Source organism: Panthera onca, chromosome F2 (assembly GCF_046562875.1).
Source record: "Panthera onca isolate mPanOnc1 chromosome F2, mPanOnc1 haplotype 2, whole genome shotgun sequence".
NCBI classification, from domain to species: Eukaryota; Metazoa; Chordata; class Mammalia; order Carnivora; family Felidae; genus Panthera; species Panthera onca.
The window spans coordinates 23862452-23883392 of NC_138356.1; the positions used below are offsets into that span (position 1 = coordinate 23862452).

Sequence of the window (20941 nt, forward strand, 5' to 3'; positions counted from 1 at the left end):
TATCCTTTACTCAAGTAACTCTACTATCTAGTTATATTTATCATTCACACAAAATACCTTCAATTCTATTCTGTTCCCCCTTTCCTTGGCTTCTCCTAAAAGCTCCCTGACAGCCCTGTTCCCAGCCAGATTATCCAATCAACCTTCTCAGATACTATAATTCTAGGTATATATACTCCCCAAGTTCCCAGTACCCAGTAAACCTCAAGATCCAAGATGAGTCAATTTTCTAACCTTTGATTATGCTGTAACCCTTCACATCAAATACTTATATGGAGTCCATCAAGGCAATGTGACTACTAAAAATGTCAGTAAGAGCCCATATTCTACCTCTCAATTACTACGGCCAGATACTTGAGTAAAGAGCAGTGCAGTGTTGTGAATAATCCAAAATAATTTCTTCTTTCTAAATCCTCTGAAAAGAAGCACCCATTCAAAATCCACCTGCTTCTAAATCTTAATCTCCTTCATCTAGCTAAATCAACAGTTAATAAATAAGTCCCCATTAGGTAAGAGAGAAAAAATGCACAAAATCTGCAAGAGTAATTTAACATTTCTAGAACTATCAAAATTAAATGTGGATCTATCTCTTTACTCTAACTCCTGCCAATGTTAAGCATTGCCAGAAACCCACCATTCTCTAAGAATGCTTTCTTAAAACATAATCTAACCATTATCCTGGTAATCTGTGACTTTGTTCTAGGAAGAAACAGTTGGAAAGAAAAAAAAATGAGAAAGAACATCTCAAAGGCTCAAATAAGTTTGAAAACCACAATTCTGCACTGTATACTGAAGAACAACTCTATCAATATGATAGAGGACAGCACCTCTAGCATTACAGAGGTGCCAGATGTACAGATCTGTACAGATGTGATACTCATCACCAATGTTTTATTTCATTCACCTTAATACCTGATTCAAAAATTATTTCCTAGGTATGCCACCACCTGAGAAAAAGGCTGGGAGGCACTGATAGGGTACAGTAAAGAAGTTAAAACCTCAACTTCAAAATATTCTCCAATGAGAAAATCAAAGTCTACTTGATGTTATTGATCCTAAAGACTTATTTCATTTTACCAAGTAATCAAATCCTACATTTGTAGAGTATTTATGTTTTTAAGACACAGTTCCTCTCACAGCTTACATAATCTCTCCAGCAGCAATATCCTGGTATGGGTAAGATAAAGAAATCTGAAAACTTTTTAGGTAAGACATGGTCAGAGCAGCATTTGTGTATAGTATCCTTTTTTCCTAAGCTGAGGATTCCTAACTGAAATCCTCAAAATATCCATTTCCTAACTTCCTTCCAAAGCACTAACACCTTCCTTCTAATATACTATGCAATTAACTTAAATATTTAGTTCTTATCTGTCTCCCTCAGCTAGACTATTATATCCACAAAGGCAGAGGTCCTGATCTGCTTTGGTTTATCTGCTTTATCTCCAGCACCTTGATCAGTACCCAACACAGTGGGCCCTTAAAAAATAATTGATAAGTAAATAAACAAATTTCATAACTTGGTTGCAGTTTTATATGTAATCCAGTTTTTTGGAGAGTTAAATTTCAGGGGTACCTGGCTGGTTCAGTCCATAGAACATGTGACTCATGATCTTGGGGTTTTAAGTTTGAGCCCCACATTGGGTGTAGAGATTACTTAAAAAAACAAAATCTTTACAAAAAATTTTTTTTGCTATTAAGATGGTCAGGAAAAAATTTTGTTCACCAAAGACACAATAAACACATTGAAAGTAGTAATGTGTTTCAGAAGTTTGATTTATCTATATTAAAATTATTTTTCTAGTTACTACCAGAAAACTTTTATCAGGTATTTCAAAAATACACACAAAAGGAAAGGTTTTATTTTAACTAAAATAGGAAACCTTAGTTTTCCATTCCTCTAATCAGAAGACACTAAGGAATAAAGGGTAATAAGATACTCAGAGGTAGTACTTGGGACACAGAAAAATGCAGTGGCAAGTATTTTTTTTTTTTTCTATTGCTTAAGTCGCCATGTAAAATCCAAGATTATCACCATTAAGTTCTGTACTGACTCAGTTCTGTACTTTTTTCTTTTAAAAACTGAAATCTGCCTTTTCCAGAACCCTGGAGTCTAAATCTAACCAATTAGTTATCCCTAGAATTCTCCGTCAAATACAATCTCACAAGTGTTGTGGATTTAACCTTAATTTTTAGTCTTAAAACAAACACTTTTAATCTTAATACAAATAATCTTAAATTAGTCATATAGCCTATCTACTGTTCAACTAGTGTTCCACAGTTCCTTTTTTGGCCTCAAATGACGAAACTTCTCTAACGTCTCTGGGGAGGTTGGTGTAAAGTATAATGTTTCCTCAAATTGTTCTTGTTTTTTTCCCTGCACCATTTTGTGACATCCCTTCAACTAGGAACGTTATATACATTTTTCTATTCTGAAGGAAAGTCCAGAGTGAAAAGCAAAAGTAAAAATATCCCACCGAAAATAAGTTGAAAGGGAACAGATAAGAAAAAGCACAGAAGTAAATGTGAAGCAAATATGTCCACAAAAGAGGAAGATGCAGAAAAGAGAAGAAAGAGTGATCTTGCCTAGAAATGAGAGAAAAAACAGAGGGGGGGATAGGGAGATTTGCTTATTCTTCTAGAAACAAAAGCACTAAATCCTTCTGAGAAAAATGTCAGTCTCTTTAAGATGATGTCAAAACTCTAAAAAGCACTCAGCTGACACTCCAAACAAGAGTTCTACCTTCTCTTCCTATATACTTTCATTAGAGCTAGTCTTCATCTGTAAAATTAAATGCAGCTATAGATAACACAGTCAATCTTTACAAAACTGCAGTTGTGGTTGCCATCTTTGCCTGGAAAACAAAACAAAACACCAAACTCCATGGCTTGGGGAAAAAAAGAATGTATTAAGTTGGAAAGCCAGAAAACCATGAACTGCTAACTCAGGCAGCTATGACACGGGTTAATAAACGCCTCCTACCAAACTAAGATTCCACTGAAGACCTGGGGAAGAAGGGCAAAGGGCTGTAGCCTTACCGCGATCACAAGGGTGGGGCACCGTAGAAAAAAAATTTTTGAGGGCGAGCTATCCCGGAGGTATAAGGGGGCTGGTGACTCAGATCTCGGGGAGACTGCATACTAGGCGGCAAATGATGTTGATGGACTAAGGGCAGCTTCGGGGAGAGCTACAAAGTGAGCTGCCGGACTAATGCTCGTTGAGAGTGCGAAGGCTAACAGAGGAAGATACACGGGGCAAAGGATTAAGAGTCAAAAGAGAGGAGAGCCGAGGGGCCGAATAGTCAGGGAAGCTGGGCGTGGGAGGCCTGAGCAGAGGCCGCGAGGCGCCTTTGCAGCCAGCCGCCTTCTCAGCTACCCCACACTCAGCCCCTCTCAGGGCCGCCCTTGCCCCAGTGACAACGGCGAAAGCAGCTGTTTCCGCTCGGCCGGGGACCGCGAAGAAGGCATCCCTGCGGCGGGCGGACAGGCCAGTGTGTGTGTGTGAACGACAGATGATTTCGAGACCACTGTCGCCGAACCAACGCCAAACTTCGCCCTTTTCCCCCCTCTTAGCCTTCTTTATCCCCCAACTTCCCGGCCGGCTGGTGTCCGCTTCGACCGACCGAGGACCCCCCTCCCCCGCCCTTCTTCTCGCCTTCTCTCACCCCTCCCCAACGTCCTGAGGCTGGGAAAGGACTGGCTACCAGGGCCGCTCCCGAGCCCGCCCGGGTGCCCCAGAGTCCCAGACGCCGCCCCTGACAAAACGCTTGCGTTCTCTCGGCGGCTCCCTCGCCCGCCCAGATGCTGCAAACTCCTCTCACCTGCATTGACGCCATGATGGAACCATCCCCCCAAGGCCGGCGAGGCCAGAGACGCAGGGGGCGGAGCTGCCGTGCTCGCGTCACGCCGCGGGGGCCCAGCATCCTGGGCGCGGGGGGCGGGGCCTCCGATGGGAAGGGGACGGCGGGAGGGGATTGGCTGGAGCGCTGGGCCTCCGTGGGGGAGGGGCAGGCGAGAGCACGGTAAATGGCGCTGTCGGTACTCAGTCACATCCAGCTCCCCGGCGTGCGCGGCGAGCTCACCTGCTGACCTGGTCGTCTAAGAAACGCCGCTCTGGTTCTGATCTCGCCATGGTGGTTGTTTTTTTCTTTCTATACCCCGAGATTTTGATGATGTCCAGTCCCGTGGGGTGTTCTTGTTTGTTTGTTTTTAACCACAGGTGTAGCGTTTACAGATTTTTTTTCCTTTCACGTGGCTTTCTCACCACCATGCCCGCTTTCACACCCTTGGGGCCAGTTACCTGCGGGGCTGCTTTCTGGTCTTTACGGTCTGGAAAGCTTCTCATATTCTTAATTTGGGGGATAGAGACACAGATTTCTTTGTACAATGGGACAAGAATTGAGAGCAAAACAGCACTTTGGTATTTTAAAGTCAAGGATAGAGCTGAAACTTGCCTGAAAAGGGAAGTTTTTCTTTTGTTGGTGTGCTGTTGTCTCCTCACTACCCCAGCCCCTCAGTTTTAAACTTCACGTGTATCAGTAATAGGGTTGTTAGGGCATTCACATTTGTTTATAGAGATTTGATCCTAGACATAATGTGCCAGTGCACTTTATAATTTACACTTAGAGCTTGTAGCACATCCGGACTTCTCTTCAGCTTGTTTCATGGTGGGCAGTTTTGTAGTCATTTGACCTGGGGATGTTTTTGAATAGGGAAAGCTGAGCATTCAGAATTTATTCTGGGAATGCACCAGTTCTGCCAACATTTATCAGAAGCCACAGTTTTAAAAGCTATCCCAAGACTGAAGATGTCATTGGTTTTTAACAGGAAAATGGAAGCCAAAGGCTTGTACCTCATGTTCTTTTAAAGATTTAGGTGGCTGATACATTGAATAGAATGCTTGTACTTTACCAGAAGGAAAGCTTAAAATCTATCGTTTTATTAACTTGGGCTCTTTTTGCAAATTTCTGTAAGATTTTAAATATAAGAGCAATGTAGGATGTTATTCTTCCCTAAAGATAGATCATTATGTTCTCTGAGAAATTCTCTAAAGTGTTTTCAAAAAGGAAAAAGATCTTTTAAAAAGACTGATTATTCTATAGAATAATATAAATGAATCATTCTTCATCACTGGAGAGGAAGTTATATTGATTTGCTTTTTCCTCTTAGAATTCCACCCTATTGCCAGAAATGGGCTGGTTTCCCTTTGTTGTGCAAAATGACTGTGTCCTTGAGGAATGTTTGGAGGGTCTTGGCAACCAGGAATCATCCAGAAGCATATCTGGTGTCAGCTCAGTTGTGTTGTCAACATTTCATTTGTAAGTAAAACCCATATATCCCAAGGAAAGAGGAAACTTTTCCAGATAAATTTTCTTCTGGAAATCTTTATCCCTATGATCTCAGAAAATTTCTCCAGAAGGTCAGGTTTTACCATCTAAAGTTCATTTTATTTAGCTTTTTTTTAAATGTTTATTTTTGAGAGAGAGAGCATGAGCAGGGGAGGGGCAGGGAGAGAGAGGGAGACAGAAGATCTGAAGTGGGCTCCGAGCTGTCAACGCAGAGCCCGATGCAGGGTTTGAACCCAGGAACCGCGGAATCATAACCTGAACTGAAGTTGGCACTTAACCAACTGAGCCACCCAGGCACCCCAAGAGTTAATTTTATTAAAAAGCTGAGTCTTCGTAAAGTATAAGTGACATCAGATGACCCCCACAAACAAAGCATTATGACATCAGCAGAACCAACAACCTGCCATGACATACTAATAAGAAAAGGAGTTACAGAATTCCTTACAACACTCCTCACAGTAAAATCAACATCTGGTCCTTTGGGTTATATGTATGTTAAAAAGGATCTTCATGGGAGGGATAAGTCAGTACCAACTATATCTTTCCTGGGAAATATTAAATAGTATATGCTTACTATCTTTTTCATTTTTTCTTTGATATATAACAGAAAGATCCTGATGTACTCAGGAACTAAAACAATGACTTTCAGATGGGGCGAAGTGTATAGTATTTCCAGGGAGCATGAAATCTTTTTATCTAAAACATTTCATTATACAGTGTTTGAAGACTAGGCTCACACATCATTTCTTTACAGCGTGGGACTTAGTATCAGATAGGCAAAAGGCAAACTATCTGACAATACCAAAAGTGGAGGAGGAGGTGAAGCTCTCATAAACTCTATAGGAGTGAAATGGGTACAATCCCTTTGGAAAACAGTTCAACGATAATAAAATTAAGATTTCCCATACCCTTAATGAACCTTTTTAATGGCACCATTTGCAATAAAAGATACAACAGGCATATTAAACCAATGCAAATGTTTAACGTTGTTGGAATCCTGATTCAAACCAACTGTAAAGAACATATTTTTAAGACAACTGGAGAAATTTAAACATAAAACGTATTTGATAATTTTTGATTTCCACGTCAATTACAAATGACCATCATGTTCAAGGAGGTGATTCTCCCTCATCTCACAAACTACCCTCACCTCCACCTCCCTGGAAGACAAAAGAAAAGAGGACATACACAAGCTATGTATGTGCCTGAGGTCTTACCTACCAAGGCAAAGGCAGAGCCTGTGATACAGAGGACTAAAAGCAGCTGGACTTTCTGGCAGAAAAAGGGAGGAAATATGGGAAACCAGAGTCTAGTAACTTGAAGAACCTACAAAGTGATCACTGGGCAAATACTGCAATATTGATAATATAATCTGACTTATGAATGTTTGAGTTCTAGTGATGCACTAAACTGGAGACTTAGGAGAAGTCCTATGAGAATATGCTTGTTGGAGTGTGAAGAGGTAGAATTGAGAAGTTTTCACTTAAGTCTGTGTCTCCACAGATGGTTTGTTCATAGTCTCCTACTGCCTGACCTCATCAAAGAAATGTAGGTAGTTCAGTAATCGTTAGCTTGTTAATTGGATGTTGGAAAAGACACCAGGCTGTGAATCCAATGCTTATAGTCTTATCCTACCTCTGTCATTAGTGAGCTTGGTCAGGGCTCTTAATCTCTTTGGGCTTATTTGTCAGTAAAATGAGCAAGTCTGGCTGCATAATCTTGAAGGTTTCTTCCAGATTTCAAATTCCACGTACCTACTAGAGAAAATAAAAAATTTAAATGATATATCCAAAATACTATCTTAAAAAGTCTAAGATAAAATGCAATGGGAATGCTGTACTATTTTGAGTTAAAAAATCATGTTTATAAATATGTTAGGAATGAATTTGACTTCACTGCAATTTATATAGACATACTGGGGGCCTTAGTTAACAATTTTAAAATGCTAGCGTAATCCAGTTGAGCTACAGATGGGATTTAATAAAGTAGCAAAAATTCCATATTCACAATTTAGAGTGATACTTTAAGATAATTTTTTTTAACATTTATTTATTATTGAGAGACAGAGAGAGACAGATCACGAGCAGGGGAGGGGCAGAGAGAGGAGGAGACAGAATCTGAAGCAGGCTCCAGGCTCTGAGCTGTCAGCACAGAGCCCTACGTGGGGCTTGTACTCACAGGGCTCGAACTCACAGGGCTCAAACTCACAGGGCTCAAACTCACAAGCCACGAGATCATGACCTGAGTCAAAGTTGGATGCTTAACTGCCTGAGCCACCCAGGCGTCCCCGAGTGATAATTTAAAATAAGCATAACCCTGGGTGGCTCAGGCGGTTAAGCGTCTGACTCTTGATTTCAGCTCATGTCATGATCACAGGGTCATGGGATCAAGCCCTGTGTTGGGCTCCATGTTGAGCCTCTGCTCCTCTCCCCTGCTCATGCTCACTCTTGCTCTCTCTCAAAAATAAAACATAAAAATAAATGAAGTTTCCTTTTAAAAAAAGTGTAACCCAAACTAGTCATTTCATGTGAAATCTATTAATAAAGGACAAAGAAAATTAGCAAAATAACAAATGGTTTGTATGTATGACCTAATATGTATGACTTATTCTACATGTCAAAAATAGTTGATTCACATACATATTTGGTTTGTAAACAAAATTGTGAATCAAGAGAACTTCGTCTTCACTTTCTCCCCTTTACCTGTCCCTCTAGCTAGAATTCTTTTCCCCATGTCTACATTCCTTGAGCACATTCCTTGTTTGCTTCTCCCCTAAACCTCTTATCAAACATGTTCTTAGCAAGTTATCCTATTTTTTTTTCCTTTTTGTCCATGGACCCACTCCACAGAAAAATGCGCATACCTGTGAAATTTTGTATTTCAGGGAGTTACCTGACCTTCAGAAGAACTTCATCCAATAGCAGAGGTGTATAAACCTCAAGGTAAGAACACCTCTACTGAAGAGGTAACTGTCATGATAGATAGCAGCTCAATCTCTTGACCTTTCAAAACCAGTTTATCCTTTATGTAGATATAATTTCATAGCACTTGCTTTCTTTTGTTCACTTGTGTATTTTCCTATCTTTCTGAAAAGCAGGGTCCTGTGTGAAAAGCTCCAGACTGGGAACCAGAGGAGTTGTATGCTTGCCTTCATCCTTCCCAGGGGTGATACTGAAGTTACTTTACAACAGATGTGGCACAGGTGTGGCAAAGGTTCCAACCCTGCAGAACAGAAGCTGCTCAATGCTGGGGCAGGAGCCTGGATATTCCCTACCCGGTGGACCAGGTATCTGAAATTAGATTATAGGAAGATCTGGGGTGATTCAGAGGATTGAAGGATTGATTGGGGGTTTGAGGGAAGTGGTTATTTACTAACCACTACTGAAGTATTTCAGTGTTTTATTTTTTAGGGGGGTGGGTGATAGAAGTGTTCTAAAACTGGATTGTGATGATGGTTACCCAAGTGTATAAATTTACTCAACATTTTGAGCAATTATGTGTGAAGTTTATGGTATACAAATTATACCCTAAAGAGCTTTTTATTTCTATTTTTATTGGTTTGTTTTAAAGTAATCTCTATACCCAACGTAGGGCTCAAACTCATGACCCAAAGATCAAGAGTCGCAGGCTCTTCCAATTGACCCAGCCAGGCATCCCCTACCCCTCCCCCATAAAGCTATTTTTTAAAAAATAAAAGCACCTCAAGATTTTAATATATCCATACCAGTAAGTCATGGTTGGTCTTTGGACTGGTCTCCCATTAATGATATGAGATTGAAGGCTGGGTAGGTATCTCCTCGGTCTGGACTTTTCCATCTGTAAAATGGGGAGTCAATTATTTTTTCAAAACTTTCCAGATAAATGATTTTCCTTGTAAAAAATTCCATAACTGTGTCATCATAATTCATATCTCCCTCTTTTCACCTGCTCATAAGGCCATCATTGCCCAAAAACATATTTATCCTTTCTCTGCTGCTTAGGATGGATGGCAGCCCTACTGATTTTGTCCTTGCCAGATAGTTCTTTTTCATTCTATGACCTTCCCTCCTGCCTAACTTTCTCATCCCTTTTTTATGCCCCCTTTTGCCTGATCTCTGTTTACCATGTGTCAGAAAAGGCTCTAGACTAGGAATCATAAGGCCTACATTTGAATCCTAACTCAGCTACTTCTTAGTTTCATGACCTGGAATCGGTCATTTAAACTTTTCTGGACCTTGTTTCATCATCTGTAAAATAGGGACAAAAATGCCAACACGTGGTTTGTGGTGGAGTCTAGGTGAGATCATTAATGTGAAGAAGCTTTGTGAACTGCATATCACCATCCAGTTGACAGGCAATACCTACTTTTTCTTCTGACTTACCCCAAGTTCTCTCTCCAGTGGGCAGATGACATGTTGGCTAGAGATAAGAAGTGGGGTGTGTGTGGCAGTGACTGAGAAATACCTATGACAAGATCCCCAAATTTCATACCCCTTGTGAACATAGAACAGTCTGGTCTTTGAACCAGACTGTGCTTTGAACTGAGCTTGCCATAAGCAAAGTTTCAAGGTTGGGATGTTGCCTTTCCCAGCCCCACCCAGTGTCCTTCCCCACATGTGGCATCCTTCCAGACCTGCCTTTATTAATAATAATGATGTCAGCTACTTGGGATTGAATATTTATATGTGCCATATAGGCAATGCAAGAGAGACTTGTATTTCTTGTATGATTTAATCTTTAAAACAGCACTATGAAATACATAAAACAATTCTCATTTTACAGGTAAGAAAACAGGCCTAGAGAGGCTAGGTAATAATTTGCCAAAGTCACATGCTTATCCATAGCAGAATCAGAATTCTACCTTGGGAACTCTAACTCTACAGATTGAATTCTTTAAAAAATCCTTCCAAATCTATTCTCTTAAGGACCCATATCAATGGAGTTTTATAATAAAAATAACTCTAATCAAATTGATTCATTTTATTTTTTTTTTAATATTTTTTTTATTAAATTTTTTTTTTAATGTTTATTTATTCTTGAGACAGAGAGACAGAGCGTGAACAGGGGAGGGGCAGAGAGAGAGGGAGACACAGAATCTGAAACGGGCTCCAGGCTCCGAGCTGTCAGCACAGAGCCTGACATGGGGCTCGAACTCACGGACCGTGAGATCATGACCTGAGCCGAAGTCAGCCACTCAACCAACTGAGCCACCCAGGTGCCCCCAAATTGATTCATTTTAAACTATGAAATTTAATAGGCAATGTGGATTTTACATTTTACCAAGAATATCTGATGCCCCCAAATATATCTAATTGTGACTTTTCAGTTTGACAAAATAAAAAAAATTGTGGTAATTTTGTCCAAAAAGCATATATTGAATGCCAGGCACTGGGGATCTAAAAATGAGTAAGAAACAGTCCCCATACTCACATTGCTTACAATCAGGAAAACAGATGAAAGGATTTTGATAGAATATGGAAAAAGCGACTTACTTGCTATTATGGGATCATAAGTGGGGGGCACTTGTCCTTGTCTAGGAGCTTAAGACCACTTTCTGGAAGAACTAAGGACCTTGCAGAGGTGAAAACAGTAAAAGAGAGGCATTCTGGGCAGAGGGAGCAGGAACCATGTAATTGGTGTTGAAAGGGAATGACAAGTTTGATATTGCCCAATTGAAATTGATGGAAGGAGGTGGGAGACAAGAGGCAGGCAAAACATGGCCTTGGAAGGCTTTGTTGGTTCATGAAGAGATTGGACTTTATCTTAGAAACCATTTGCCAAATGTGAGATGTTTTCAAATGGGAAGTAGTAAGACCAGATTTGTGTTTTGCCCTGACTTCTCTGGTGAATGAACAGATTTAGTCAGGTAAGAGCAGAAAAGAAAAATCATAAAAGGAGGCTATTGTAAGTGTTTGACAAGTGGAGGATGTGGGCTTGGACTAGGGCATGTAGAGAAATAAAAGGAAGAGCTCTTGAGATATTTAGGCAGGGTAACAGATAGGACTAAGATTTGTTGTATGAAGGGGACAAGGAAAGAGTTAAGTGCCAGGTTTTTTGACTAGAAAATATGGGAATTGGTAGATACAGAAGAAATGGAAGTAGAAGGGGAAGAAAAAAATAATTCATTTGGACATGCTTCAGGATTTTAAATTAACTATAGGACATCTGTCATGCCTTTTTCTAGGGAAATTGTAAAATATATCTCAAATGAATTCACTAGAAAATCCTCAGAACAGAGGCTCAGCTGATATGGAGGGCTCTTTTTCTGTCAGTCTTTGTGGTGAGCAAAATGGCTACTAGTCTACAGACTCATCCTACCAGCTAACTAGCCCTAGTGGATAGTTCTAGCAGCAAATATCTGGGAGGGCCTCCAATCAGCTTAGCTCTCATCAGCTCTATCTCTCAACAAATCAGTGATGAGAGAGGTGAAGTACTCTGATTGGTTAGGCCTGGGCTGACTCTCCTAGCATGGGGGGAGGGGGGCAGTCCGCCCCACTCAAATCACATGTGATGAGCTCTCCCATAAGAAAGAAGCTTCTCATACTAGAATGAGGGGCGATGACAAAAGAAATGCCAGAGAGACAAAAGGACAGAAGTCACTACCACAATTAAATGGAATATATTCAGCAGATAATCTTACATCACAGACTTAAGCTGGGAGAAGGTAGGGAGAAGCTTTCATTTAAGTGAAGTTTTAGATTGTGATATAACATTAGATGGCCTGAAAATTATAATGACTGATACAAGCTTGTTCTTGTGACAGAGGAATTGGAGAAGTTCTAGCTCTTTCCTGAGATTTCATCAAACAAAGCTCATGGGGCAGTTTTGAAAGTAGAGTGGGAAACTGCACCACATGGAGTACAGCTCATTAAGTAAAATGATTATATTTGAAACTATGAAAATAAAGAGATTACCCCAAGAGAGAGTTTAGGAAGAAGATGTTGCTGAGGTCAGAGGCTAGGGGAGCACTAACATTTAAGGAGAGAGTGGCCTAAAAGCCAAAGAGTCTTGAATAGGGAGTAAGTAATCAGTAATGTAAATTCATCCAAGAGGACTCATAAAAATTAAAAGAAAAAAAAAAAAAGTTCAACTGAACTGGCAATGTGGAGTATATCACTGATAGTCATCAGATTACTTTTCATTGGAATGAATTGTTGAGTGAACTGGTAAGGGAAGATATGGAGACATCAAGAGTCTTAGCTGAGAAGAGAAAGGAGATGAGACTATACTCGAGATAAATGCCAGGTCAAGAGGGAAAGTTTTGGGGGAAAGTTTTGTTTCTTGTTTGTTATCAAAAAGAGATTTGAGCAATTTCTTAGGCTAAAGATAGTCAATAGAGTGGGAAATATTTGAAAATGTTACCAACTGAAGAAGGAGGGCAATGTTGGTCATAATTATTTGATTTGATGTTGAGGAAGGCTCCTAATAGCTTCTTAAATCATAATATCATAGGACTGGGGGAAATATAATCTTATGATTATAGGGTATATGAAATCACAGGGTAAATATAGTACATCCTCTTAGAGCATGAATTTTACTGTTGGGTAAATTATTTAAAACAGAATGTTCTTCAGACTCTGGGGATTTGAAGGTACACTTAGAATTACTTATGTGAAAATTTAGAGAATCATTAGGTAAATATTACACTTTATTCTGTTGCTGGCTCTGTTTGCTTAATTGGCTTTATCAAATGAAATGAAAAATGAACAGAGTTTAAAATTATCAGAGAAGCCAACTTTGAAGGGGATCTTCTGGCAAAAAGAAGATGGTTTGAGCAACAAAACAAGTAAGGACTGTAATAAACTGAAGCACATAATTGTATACATGGAAATATATATGTGTATGTTTGTGTGTCATAAAATTTAAATTCATAACAATACTAAAAAAAAAACCCTCATTGGTCATCTTTAGAGTTTGCTAGGTCACCAACTCATTGGGGAAAAAGGGGAAAGATTAGCATTTTCCTGCCTTTCCTATATAAATTGTATTTCAAGGTGACCCAATAATTGATGAAAGGGAATTCTTTACAGAAGAATTACAGATATTGTACATGGAAGCTATGAAAAAAAAGAAAAAGAATAATTGTGCTAGCCCTAGTGAAATAATGGAACATGGCATCAATCATTAATGGGTGCCAAAGGAATCAGTTTGAACAAAAGTTAAGGGGAACTTTTGTTATGGATGGAACTTTATTATGGATGGATCATACTGATATACCTGAATGAATTGATCAATTTTAATGTCAGTAATAGTGGGACAACCAGATAGTATATGCCTCTTGAAGATGATACAATAGGAAGTAATGTGAAGTGGTCTTGCCAAAAAAAAAAAAAAAAAATCTTATCAAGACTCTATATCTCATGCTCTGTTTATAGGAAATAAGGATGAGAGAGGTGCAAAATAGAGGAATTTATTAAACTGTATCATGAGGCTGCAAATAGCTAAAGTCAGATTATAGAAAATTCTAAGGACAAATGATATAATTTCTTCAATAAATAACAAAAAGAGAAGTGGAAGAAAACTCACAGAATGAAAGATAAGAGGATATTAAATAAATATAGTTTTATAAACTTGTGTAGAACCTGATCCAAACAAACTATAAACAGACATTTTTTTTCAATATATGAAATTTATTGTCAAAATGGTTTCCATACAACACCCAGTGCTCATCCCAAAGGTGCCCTCCTCAATACCCATCACCCACCATCCCCTCCCTCCCACCCCCCCATCCTCCCTCAGTTTTAAACAGACATTTTTGAGACAATAGAAAATTAAAACAGACATTTTTGAGACAACTGCCTGGGTGGCTCAGTTGGCTAAGTGTCCTACTCTTGGTTTTGGCTCAGGTCATGATCTCACAGCTGTGGGTTTGAGCCCCACATTGGGCTCTGTCCTGATAGCACGGAGCCTGATTGGGATTTTCTCTCTGCACCCCCCTGCCCACCCCACCCTCAAAAAAAAAAAATAAATAAATAAATAAATAAATAAACAAACAAACAAACTTAAAAAAAACAACACAGACTGGATATTCATTTTAAAAAAAGAGTAGAGAAGAAATGATAGATATGGAAGACATAAAAATATTCATATATATAAATATATAGCCATAATTGATGACTTCTGAAGAAAAGCAAAAAATGGAACAAAAAATATTTTAAAATATGTAGTACAATAAAGAATATATATTTTGCCTCTGTTCCTGGTTCCTGACACAAAGCTCCTAAGTCCCTTGGAATTTTCTCAGTGATAGAGCATCATATGTTAACTCTTGACAGGCCTCTGTATATATTCAGGATGGCAGCTGATGGGCAAAAAGATCAAGCCTTGATTAGGAGCCTAGAATGTCAGTCCAACTCTCCAAACCCCCAGAGAGGTGAGAGGCACTGAATATTGAGTTAGTAATTGAACATGCCTGCATGATGATATCTCCATAAAAACCCCCGAAACAGAGTTTTTGGGTTTGTGAACACATTCCTGTGCTAGGAGGACAATTGTTTAAAGAGACTGAATAAATGTAAGACCTAGAGTTAGATATGGCAGGAATGTTGGGACTATCAGAGCAGGAATTTTTTTTAATATTAAATACCAAAAACTTTAAAGGAAAAAGTATACAACGTGCAAGAACAGATGGGTAATTAAGCAAAGAGATGAAAATTTTAAGAAAGAATCAAAAAGAAATGTTAATGATCAAAAACACTGTAACAAATGAAGAATGTTTTTGAGGAGCCCATGAGAAGACTGAACATGGCTGAGGAAAGAACTTCTGAGCTTGAGGATATGGCAGTAGAAACTTACTTCCAAAACTGAAAAGCAAAGAGAAAAAAAAGACTAAAAAGAAACCAGTACAGAATATCCTAGAACTGTGGGACAACTACAAAAGGTGTAGCGTATAAGTAATAGGAACACCAGAAGAAAAAGGAAGAAAGAAAGGAACAGAAGCAATACTGAAGCAGGAATGGCTAAGAACGTCTCCAAATTAATGTTAGACACCAAACCACAGGTCCAGGAAACTCAGAGAATACCAAGCAGGGTAAATGCCAAAAAAACAAAAACACAAAAATTTAAGTGTAGGCATAACATATTCAAACTGCAGAAAATCAAAGATAAAGGAAAACATCTTAAAAGAAGCCACAAGGGGAAGACAGCCTATAAAGGAACAAAGAAAAGCATTGTATTCAACTTCTCAGAAACCATACAAGCAAGAAGAGAATGGGCTGAAATATTTAAATTGTTGAGAGGGAAAAACGACCAAACTACGATTCTGTATCTTGTGAAATTATCCTTCAAAAGGGAAAGAGAAACAAAGACTTTCTCAGACAAAAGGGAATCTATTGCCAGTAGACCTGCCTGGCAAGAAATGTTAAATGAAGTTCTTCAGAGAGAAAGAAAACGATATAGATCAAAAACTTGTAACTACATAAAGAAGACATCGAAGGAATAAGTGAAGGTAAAATGTAAACTTTCATTTTTGTTTTTCTTAGTTGATCTAAAAGATAAGTTTGTTCAAACTAATAACGGCAACAATGTATTCAATTATGTATGTGCATATATATTTATACAAACTTATGTACAGGTGAAATGAATGACAGCAATGATACAAAGGGTGGAAAGGATGAGTTAGGATTATTTTGTTATTATAAATTAACTTGCACTACTCTTGATTCAGTATAGTGTTATTTGAAAGTGGACTTGGATTAGTTGTAAATGTGCGAACTGTAGGATAATCACTAAAAAACTACACACACACACACACACACACACACACACACACACTCTGCTTAGGAAGGAAAGAAAATGGAATCCTATAAAATGCTCAGTTAAAACCATAAAGGCATAAACAAGGGAAACAAAAATAGGAACAAAGAATGGAAACAAGTAGGAAACAGTGAAAAAATATGGTGGACCTTAATCCAACTCTTATCAACAATCACTTTAAATAAGACAGAGATTATCAAGGTGGATCAAAAAACAGGATACAACTATATGCTATGTACAACAAACATACTTTAAATATAAAGACACTTATAGATTAAACGGAAATGAATAGAGAAAGATATGTTAACACGAATCGGAAGAAAGCCGGAGTAACTGTTTAATTCTAAACAGAGCAAATTTCAGAGTAAGGAAACTTATCAGGGATAAAAAAGGGTATTACATAATGATGAAAGGATCGATACTTCAGGAGAACATAAAAATCCTTAATGTGTATGCACTTTAAAATAGCGTCAAAATATGTGAAGCAAAAACTGATAGAACTGCAAGGAGAAATAGATGAATTCACTATTTGAGATTTCAACACCCCTCCCTTAGAAATGGACAAATCCAGCAGGCAGAAAATAATTAAGAATATAGTTGAATTCAACATAACCACCAATCAACTGGATGAATTAACATTTATAGACTATCTCATCCAACAACAGCTAAATACATATTCTTCTCAAATTCACATGGAACATTCACCAAGAGAGACCATGTACTTGGCCTTAAACCACACCTTAACAAATTTGAAAGAATGGAAGTCATACAGTGTCTGATTTTAGACAACAATGGAATTAAACTAGGAACAAAAATGCTCCTAGGTGGCTCAGTCTGTTAAGAGTCCAACTCTTGATCTCAGCTCAGGTCATGATCTCATGGTTTGTGAGTTAGAGCCCTGAATCGGACTACTCACTGTCAGTGTGGAGCCTGCTTGGGATTCTTTCTCCCTCTCTGTCCCTCCCCCACCCATAAATGCACCCTCTCTCTCTCTTCCTCAAAATAAACTTAAAAAAAAAAACCTAGAAACAACATAAAGATACCTGGAAAATCTCAAAATAGTTGAAGATTAATCAACACAATTCTGAATAATGCATGGGTCAAAGAAGAAACTGCCAGATAAATGTTTACAATATTTTGAACTAAACGAAACTACAACTTACCAAAATTTATGGGATGCAGTATAAGCAGTACTTAGAGAAATTTACAGCATCAAATACACATATTAGAAAAGAAAAAAGGTCTAAATTCAATAAAATTTTCCACCTTTAGAAACTAGAAAAAGAAGAGTAAATTAAATCCAAGGTAAACAAAAGAAATAAATAATAAAAATTAGAGCAGAAATCAATGAAATTGAAAATAAGAAATCAATAAAATCAACAAAACCAAATATGGTTCTTTGATAAAATAAATAATATCAATAAGCCTAAAGCCAGACTACCTAAGAAAAGAAACACATATTACTAATACCGTAAACAAAAGAAGGAACATCACTACAAATCCCATGCACATTAGAAAGAAAATAAAGGAATATTATTATGAACAACTCTGTACCCACAAATTTGAGGGCCAAGATGAAAGGGACCAATTTTTTGAAAGACATACTCTGCCAAAGCTCACCCAAGAAGTAATAGACATCTAAGTAGTCCTACATTGGGGCACCTGGGTGGCTCAGTTGGTTAAATGTTTGACTCTTGATTTTGGCTCAGGTCATGATCTCACAGACATGAGATCGAGCCCCATGTTGGGCTCTGCACTGGGTGTGGACCCTGATTAAGATTCTCTCTCCCTCTCCCCACTTGCACATGCTCTCTTTAAATAAGCATCATCCTCCATCTATTAAAGAAATGGAATCAATAATTAATAACCTTACAAAACCTAAAGCCCGGCCCAGATGGATTCACTGGTGAATTATACCATTTAAGAAATAAATTATATAGGGGCACCTGGGTGGCCCAGTCGGTTAAGTGTCCCACTCTTGGTTTCAGCTCAGGTCATGATCTATAGTTTTGTGAGTTTGAGCCCCACGTCGGGTTCTGTGCTGACAGCACAGAGCCTGCTTGGGATTCTCTCTCTGCTCTTCCTCTGCTTGCTTGCTCTCTCTCTTTCAAAATAAATAAATTTTTTAAAAACCTTAAAAATAATAAAAAAAATAAAAAAGAAAGAAATTATACAAACTCTTTACAATGTTTCCTAGAAGATAGAAGCAGAGGGAATATGTCCTAACTCATTCTATGAGACCAACATTACCCTAATATCAAAACCAAACAAAGGTGTTACAAGAAAAGAAAACCAATATCTCTTGTGAATATAGATGCAAAAGTCCTCAACAAAATATTAGCATGTATAATCCAACAATATATAAAGAGTTATTCACCATAATTAGGAATTTTCCCAGGTTTGCAAGACTGTTAACATTCAAAATCAATGTAATCCATCATATCAATAGACTAAAAAAGAAAAATAACATGATCATATCAATAAATACAGAAAAAACACTTGACAAAATCCAACACCCATTCATGATAAAAACTCTCATTAAACTAGGAATAGAGGAGAACTTTCTCAACTTGATAAAAATTATTCATAAAAAACCCATAGCTAGCGGACTTCAAGCCATATTACAAAGCTGTAATCATCAAGACAGTATGGTACTAGCACAAAAATGGACACTTGGATCAATGGGACAGAATAGAGAACCCAGAAATTGACCCACAAACGTATGGCCAACTAATCTTTGACAAAGCAGGAAAGGATATCCAATGGAATAAAGACAATCTCTTCAGCAAGTGGTGCTGGGAAAACTGGACAGCGACATGTAGAAAAATGAACCTGGACTACTTTCTTACACCATACTCAAAAATAAACTCAAAATGGATGAAAGACCTCAATGTAAGACAGGAAGCCATCAAAATCCTTGAGGAGAAAGCAGGCAAAAACCTCTTTGATCTTGGCGGCAGCAACTTCTTACTCAACACGTCTCCAGAGGCAAGGGAAACAAAACCAAAAATGAACTACTGGGACCTAATGAAAATAAAAAGCTTCTGCACAGCGAAGGAAACAATCAGCAAAACTAAAAGGCAACCAACAGAATAGGAGAAGATATTTGCAAATGACATATCAGATAAAGGGTTAGTATCTAAAATCTATAAAGAACTTATGAAACTCAACATCCAAAAAACAAATAATCCAGTGAAGAAGTGGGCAAAAGATATGAACAGACATTTCTCCAAAGAAGACATCCAAATGGCCAACCAACACATGAAAAAATGCTCAACATCACTCATCATCAGGGAAATACAAATCAAAACCACAATGAGATATCACCTCACACCTGTCAGAATGGCTAACATTAACAACTCAGGCCACAACAGATGTTGGTGAGGATGCAGAGAAAGAGGATCTGTTTTGCACTGCTGGTGGGAATGCAAACTGGTGCAGCCACTCTGGAAAACAGTATGGAGGTTCCTCAAAAAATTAAGAAGAACTACCCTACGACCCAGCAATTGCACTACTAGGTATTTATCCAAGGGATATAGGTATGCTGTTTCGAAGGGACATATGCACCCCAATGTTTGTAGCAGCACTATCAACAATAGCCAAAGTATGGAAAGAGCCCAAATGTCCACCGATGGATGAATGGATAAAGAAGATGTGGTATATATATACAATGGAGTCTTACTCAGCAATCACAAAGAATGAAATCTTGCCATTTGCAACCACGTGAATGGAACTAGAGGGTATTATGCTAAGCGAAATTAGTCAGAGAAAGACATATCATATGACTTCACTCATGTGAGTACTTTAAGACACAGAACAGATGAACACAAGGGAAGGGAAGCAAAAATAATATAAAAACAGGAGGGGGACAAAACATAGGAGACTTCTAAATATGGAGAACAAACAGAGGGTTACTGGAGGGGTTGTGGGAGGGGGGATGGGCTAAATGGGTAAGGGGCATTAAGGAATCTACTCCTGAAATCATTGTTGCACTATATGCTAACTAACTTGGATGTAAATTAAAAAATAAAATAAAATAAAAAACGCATAGCTCATATCATACTTAATGATGACTAATAAGAATCTTTCCCTCTAAGATCAGGAACAAGGCAAGGATGTCCTTCTTGTCATTGTTTTTCAGTGTCATACAGGAAGTCCTACTAATGCAATAAAACGAGTAAAGGAAATAAAAAATATATGGTTTGGGAAGGAAGAAACGAGTCTTTGTTCATGGATAAAATAATCATCTATATAGAAAACCCAAAAATAACTGACAAAACTCCTAGAACTAATTAGTGTTTATAGCAAGGTTGCAGGATACAAGGTTAATATGCAAAAATAGATGGCCTGTATACTAACAAAGAGGAAGTGGAATTTGAAATTAAAAACACATTATGATTTACATTAGCACCCCCCCAAAAGGAAATAATTATGTATAAATGTAATGAAACATAAGACCTATGTAAGGGAAACTACAAAACTGATGAAAGATAGGGACACCTGCTGGTTGAGTCAGTAGAGAATGCAATTCTTGATCTTGGGTTTATAAGTTTAAGTCTCATGTTGAGTGTAAAGATTAATTAAAAATTAAAAGTTCTAAAAATCTTTTTTAAAAACTGATGAAAGTTATCAAAGAAATAATAAATGGAGAAATAGTCCATGTTCATAGATAGGAAGACTCAATATTGTCAAGATGTCACTTCATCCCAACTTGACTTACAGATTCAATGCAATCTCAATAAAAATCCCAGGTTATTTTGTGGTTATTGACAAACTGATTCTAAAGTTTATATGGAGAGGAAAAGATCCAGAATAGTTGTGTCACTATTGAAGGAGAACAAAATCAGAGAATTGATACAGCT

At 38.1% G+C, this 20941-nt stretch overlaps 1 protein-coding gene and 1 long non-coding RNA gene across 2 annotated transcripts in view; one reads left to right on the forward strand and one right to left on the reverse strand.

Moving 5' to 3' along the window:
- Window positions 1-3920, reverse strand: part of UBE2W (ubiquitin conjugating enzyme E2 W) — a 76968-nt gene extending 73048 nt beyond the window's left edge. The window contains exon 1 of the mRNA XM_078441540.2: window positions 3819-3920. Within this exon, the coding sequence (XP_078297666.1) occupies window positions 3819-3920 (102 nt within the window). The remainder of the gene's footprint in view (window positions 1-3818) is intronic.
- Window positions 3921-4013: 93 nt separating this feature from the next.
- LOC132664192 (uncharacterized) overlaps window positions 4014-20941 on the forward strand; it is a 54386-nt gene continuing 37458 nt past the window's right edge. The window contains exons 1-4 of the long non-coding RNA XR_009603505.3: window positions 4014-4130; window positions 5167-5315; window positions 8230-8287; window positions 8443-8631. This is a non-coding gene — a long non-coding RNA (uncharacterized LOC132664192). The remainder of the gene's footprint in view (window positions 4131-5166; window positions 5316-8229; window positions 8288-8442; window positions 8632-20941) is intronic.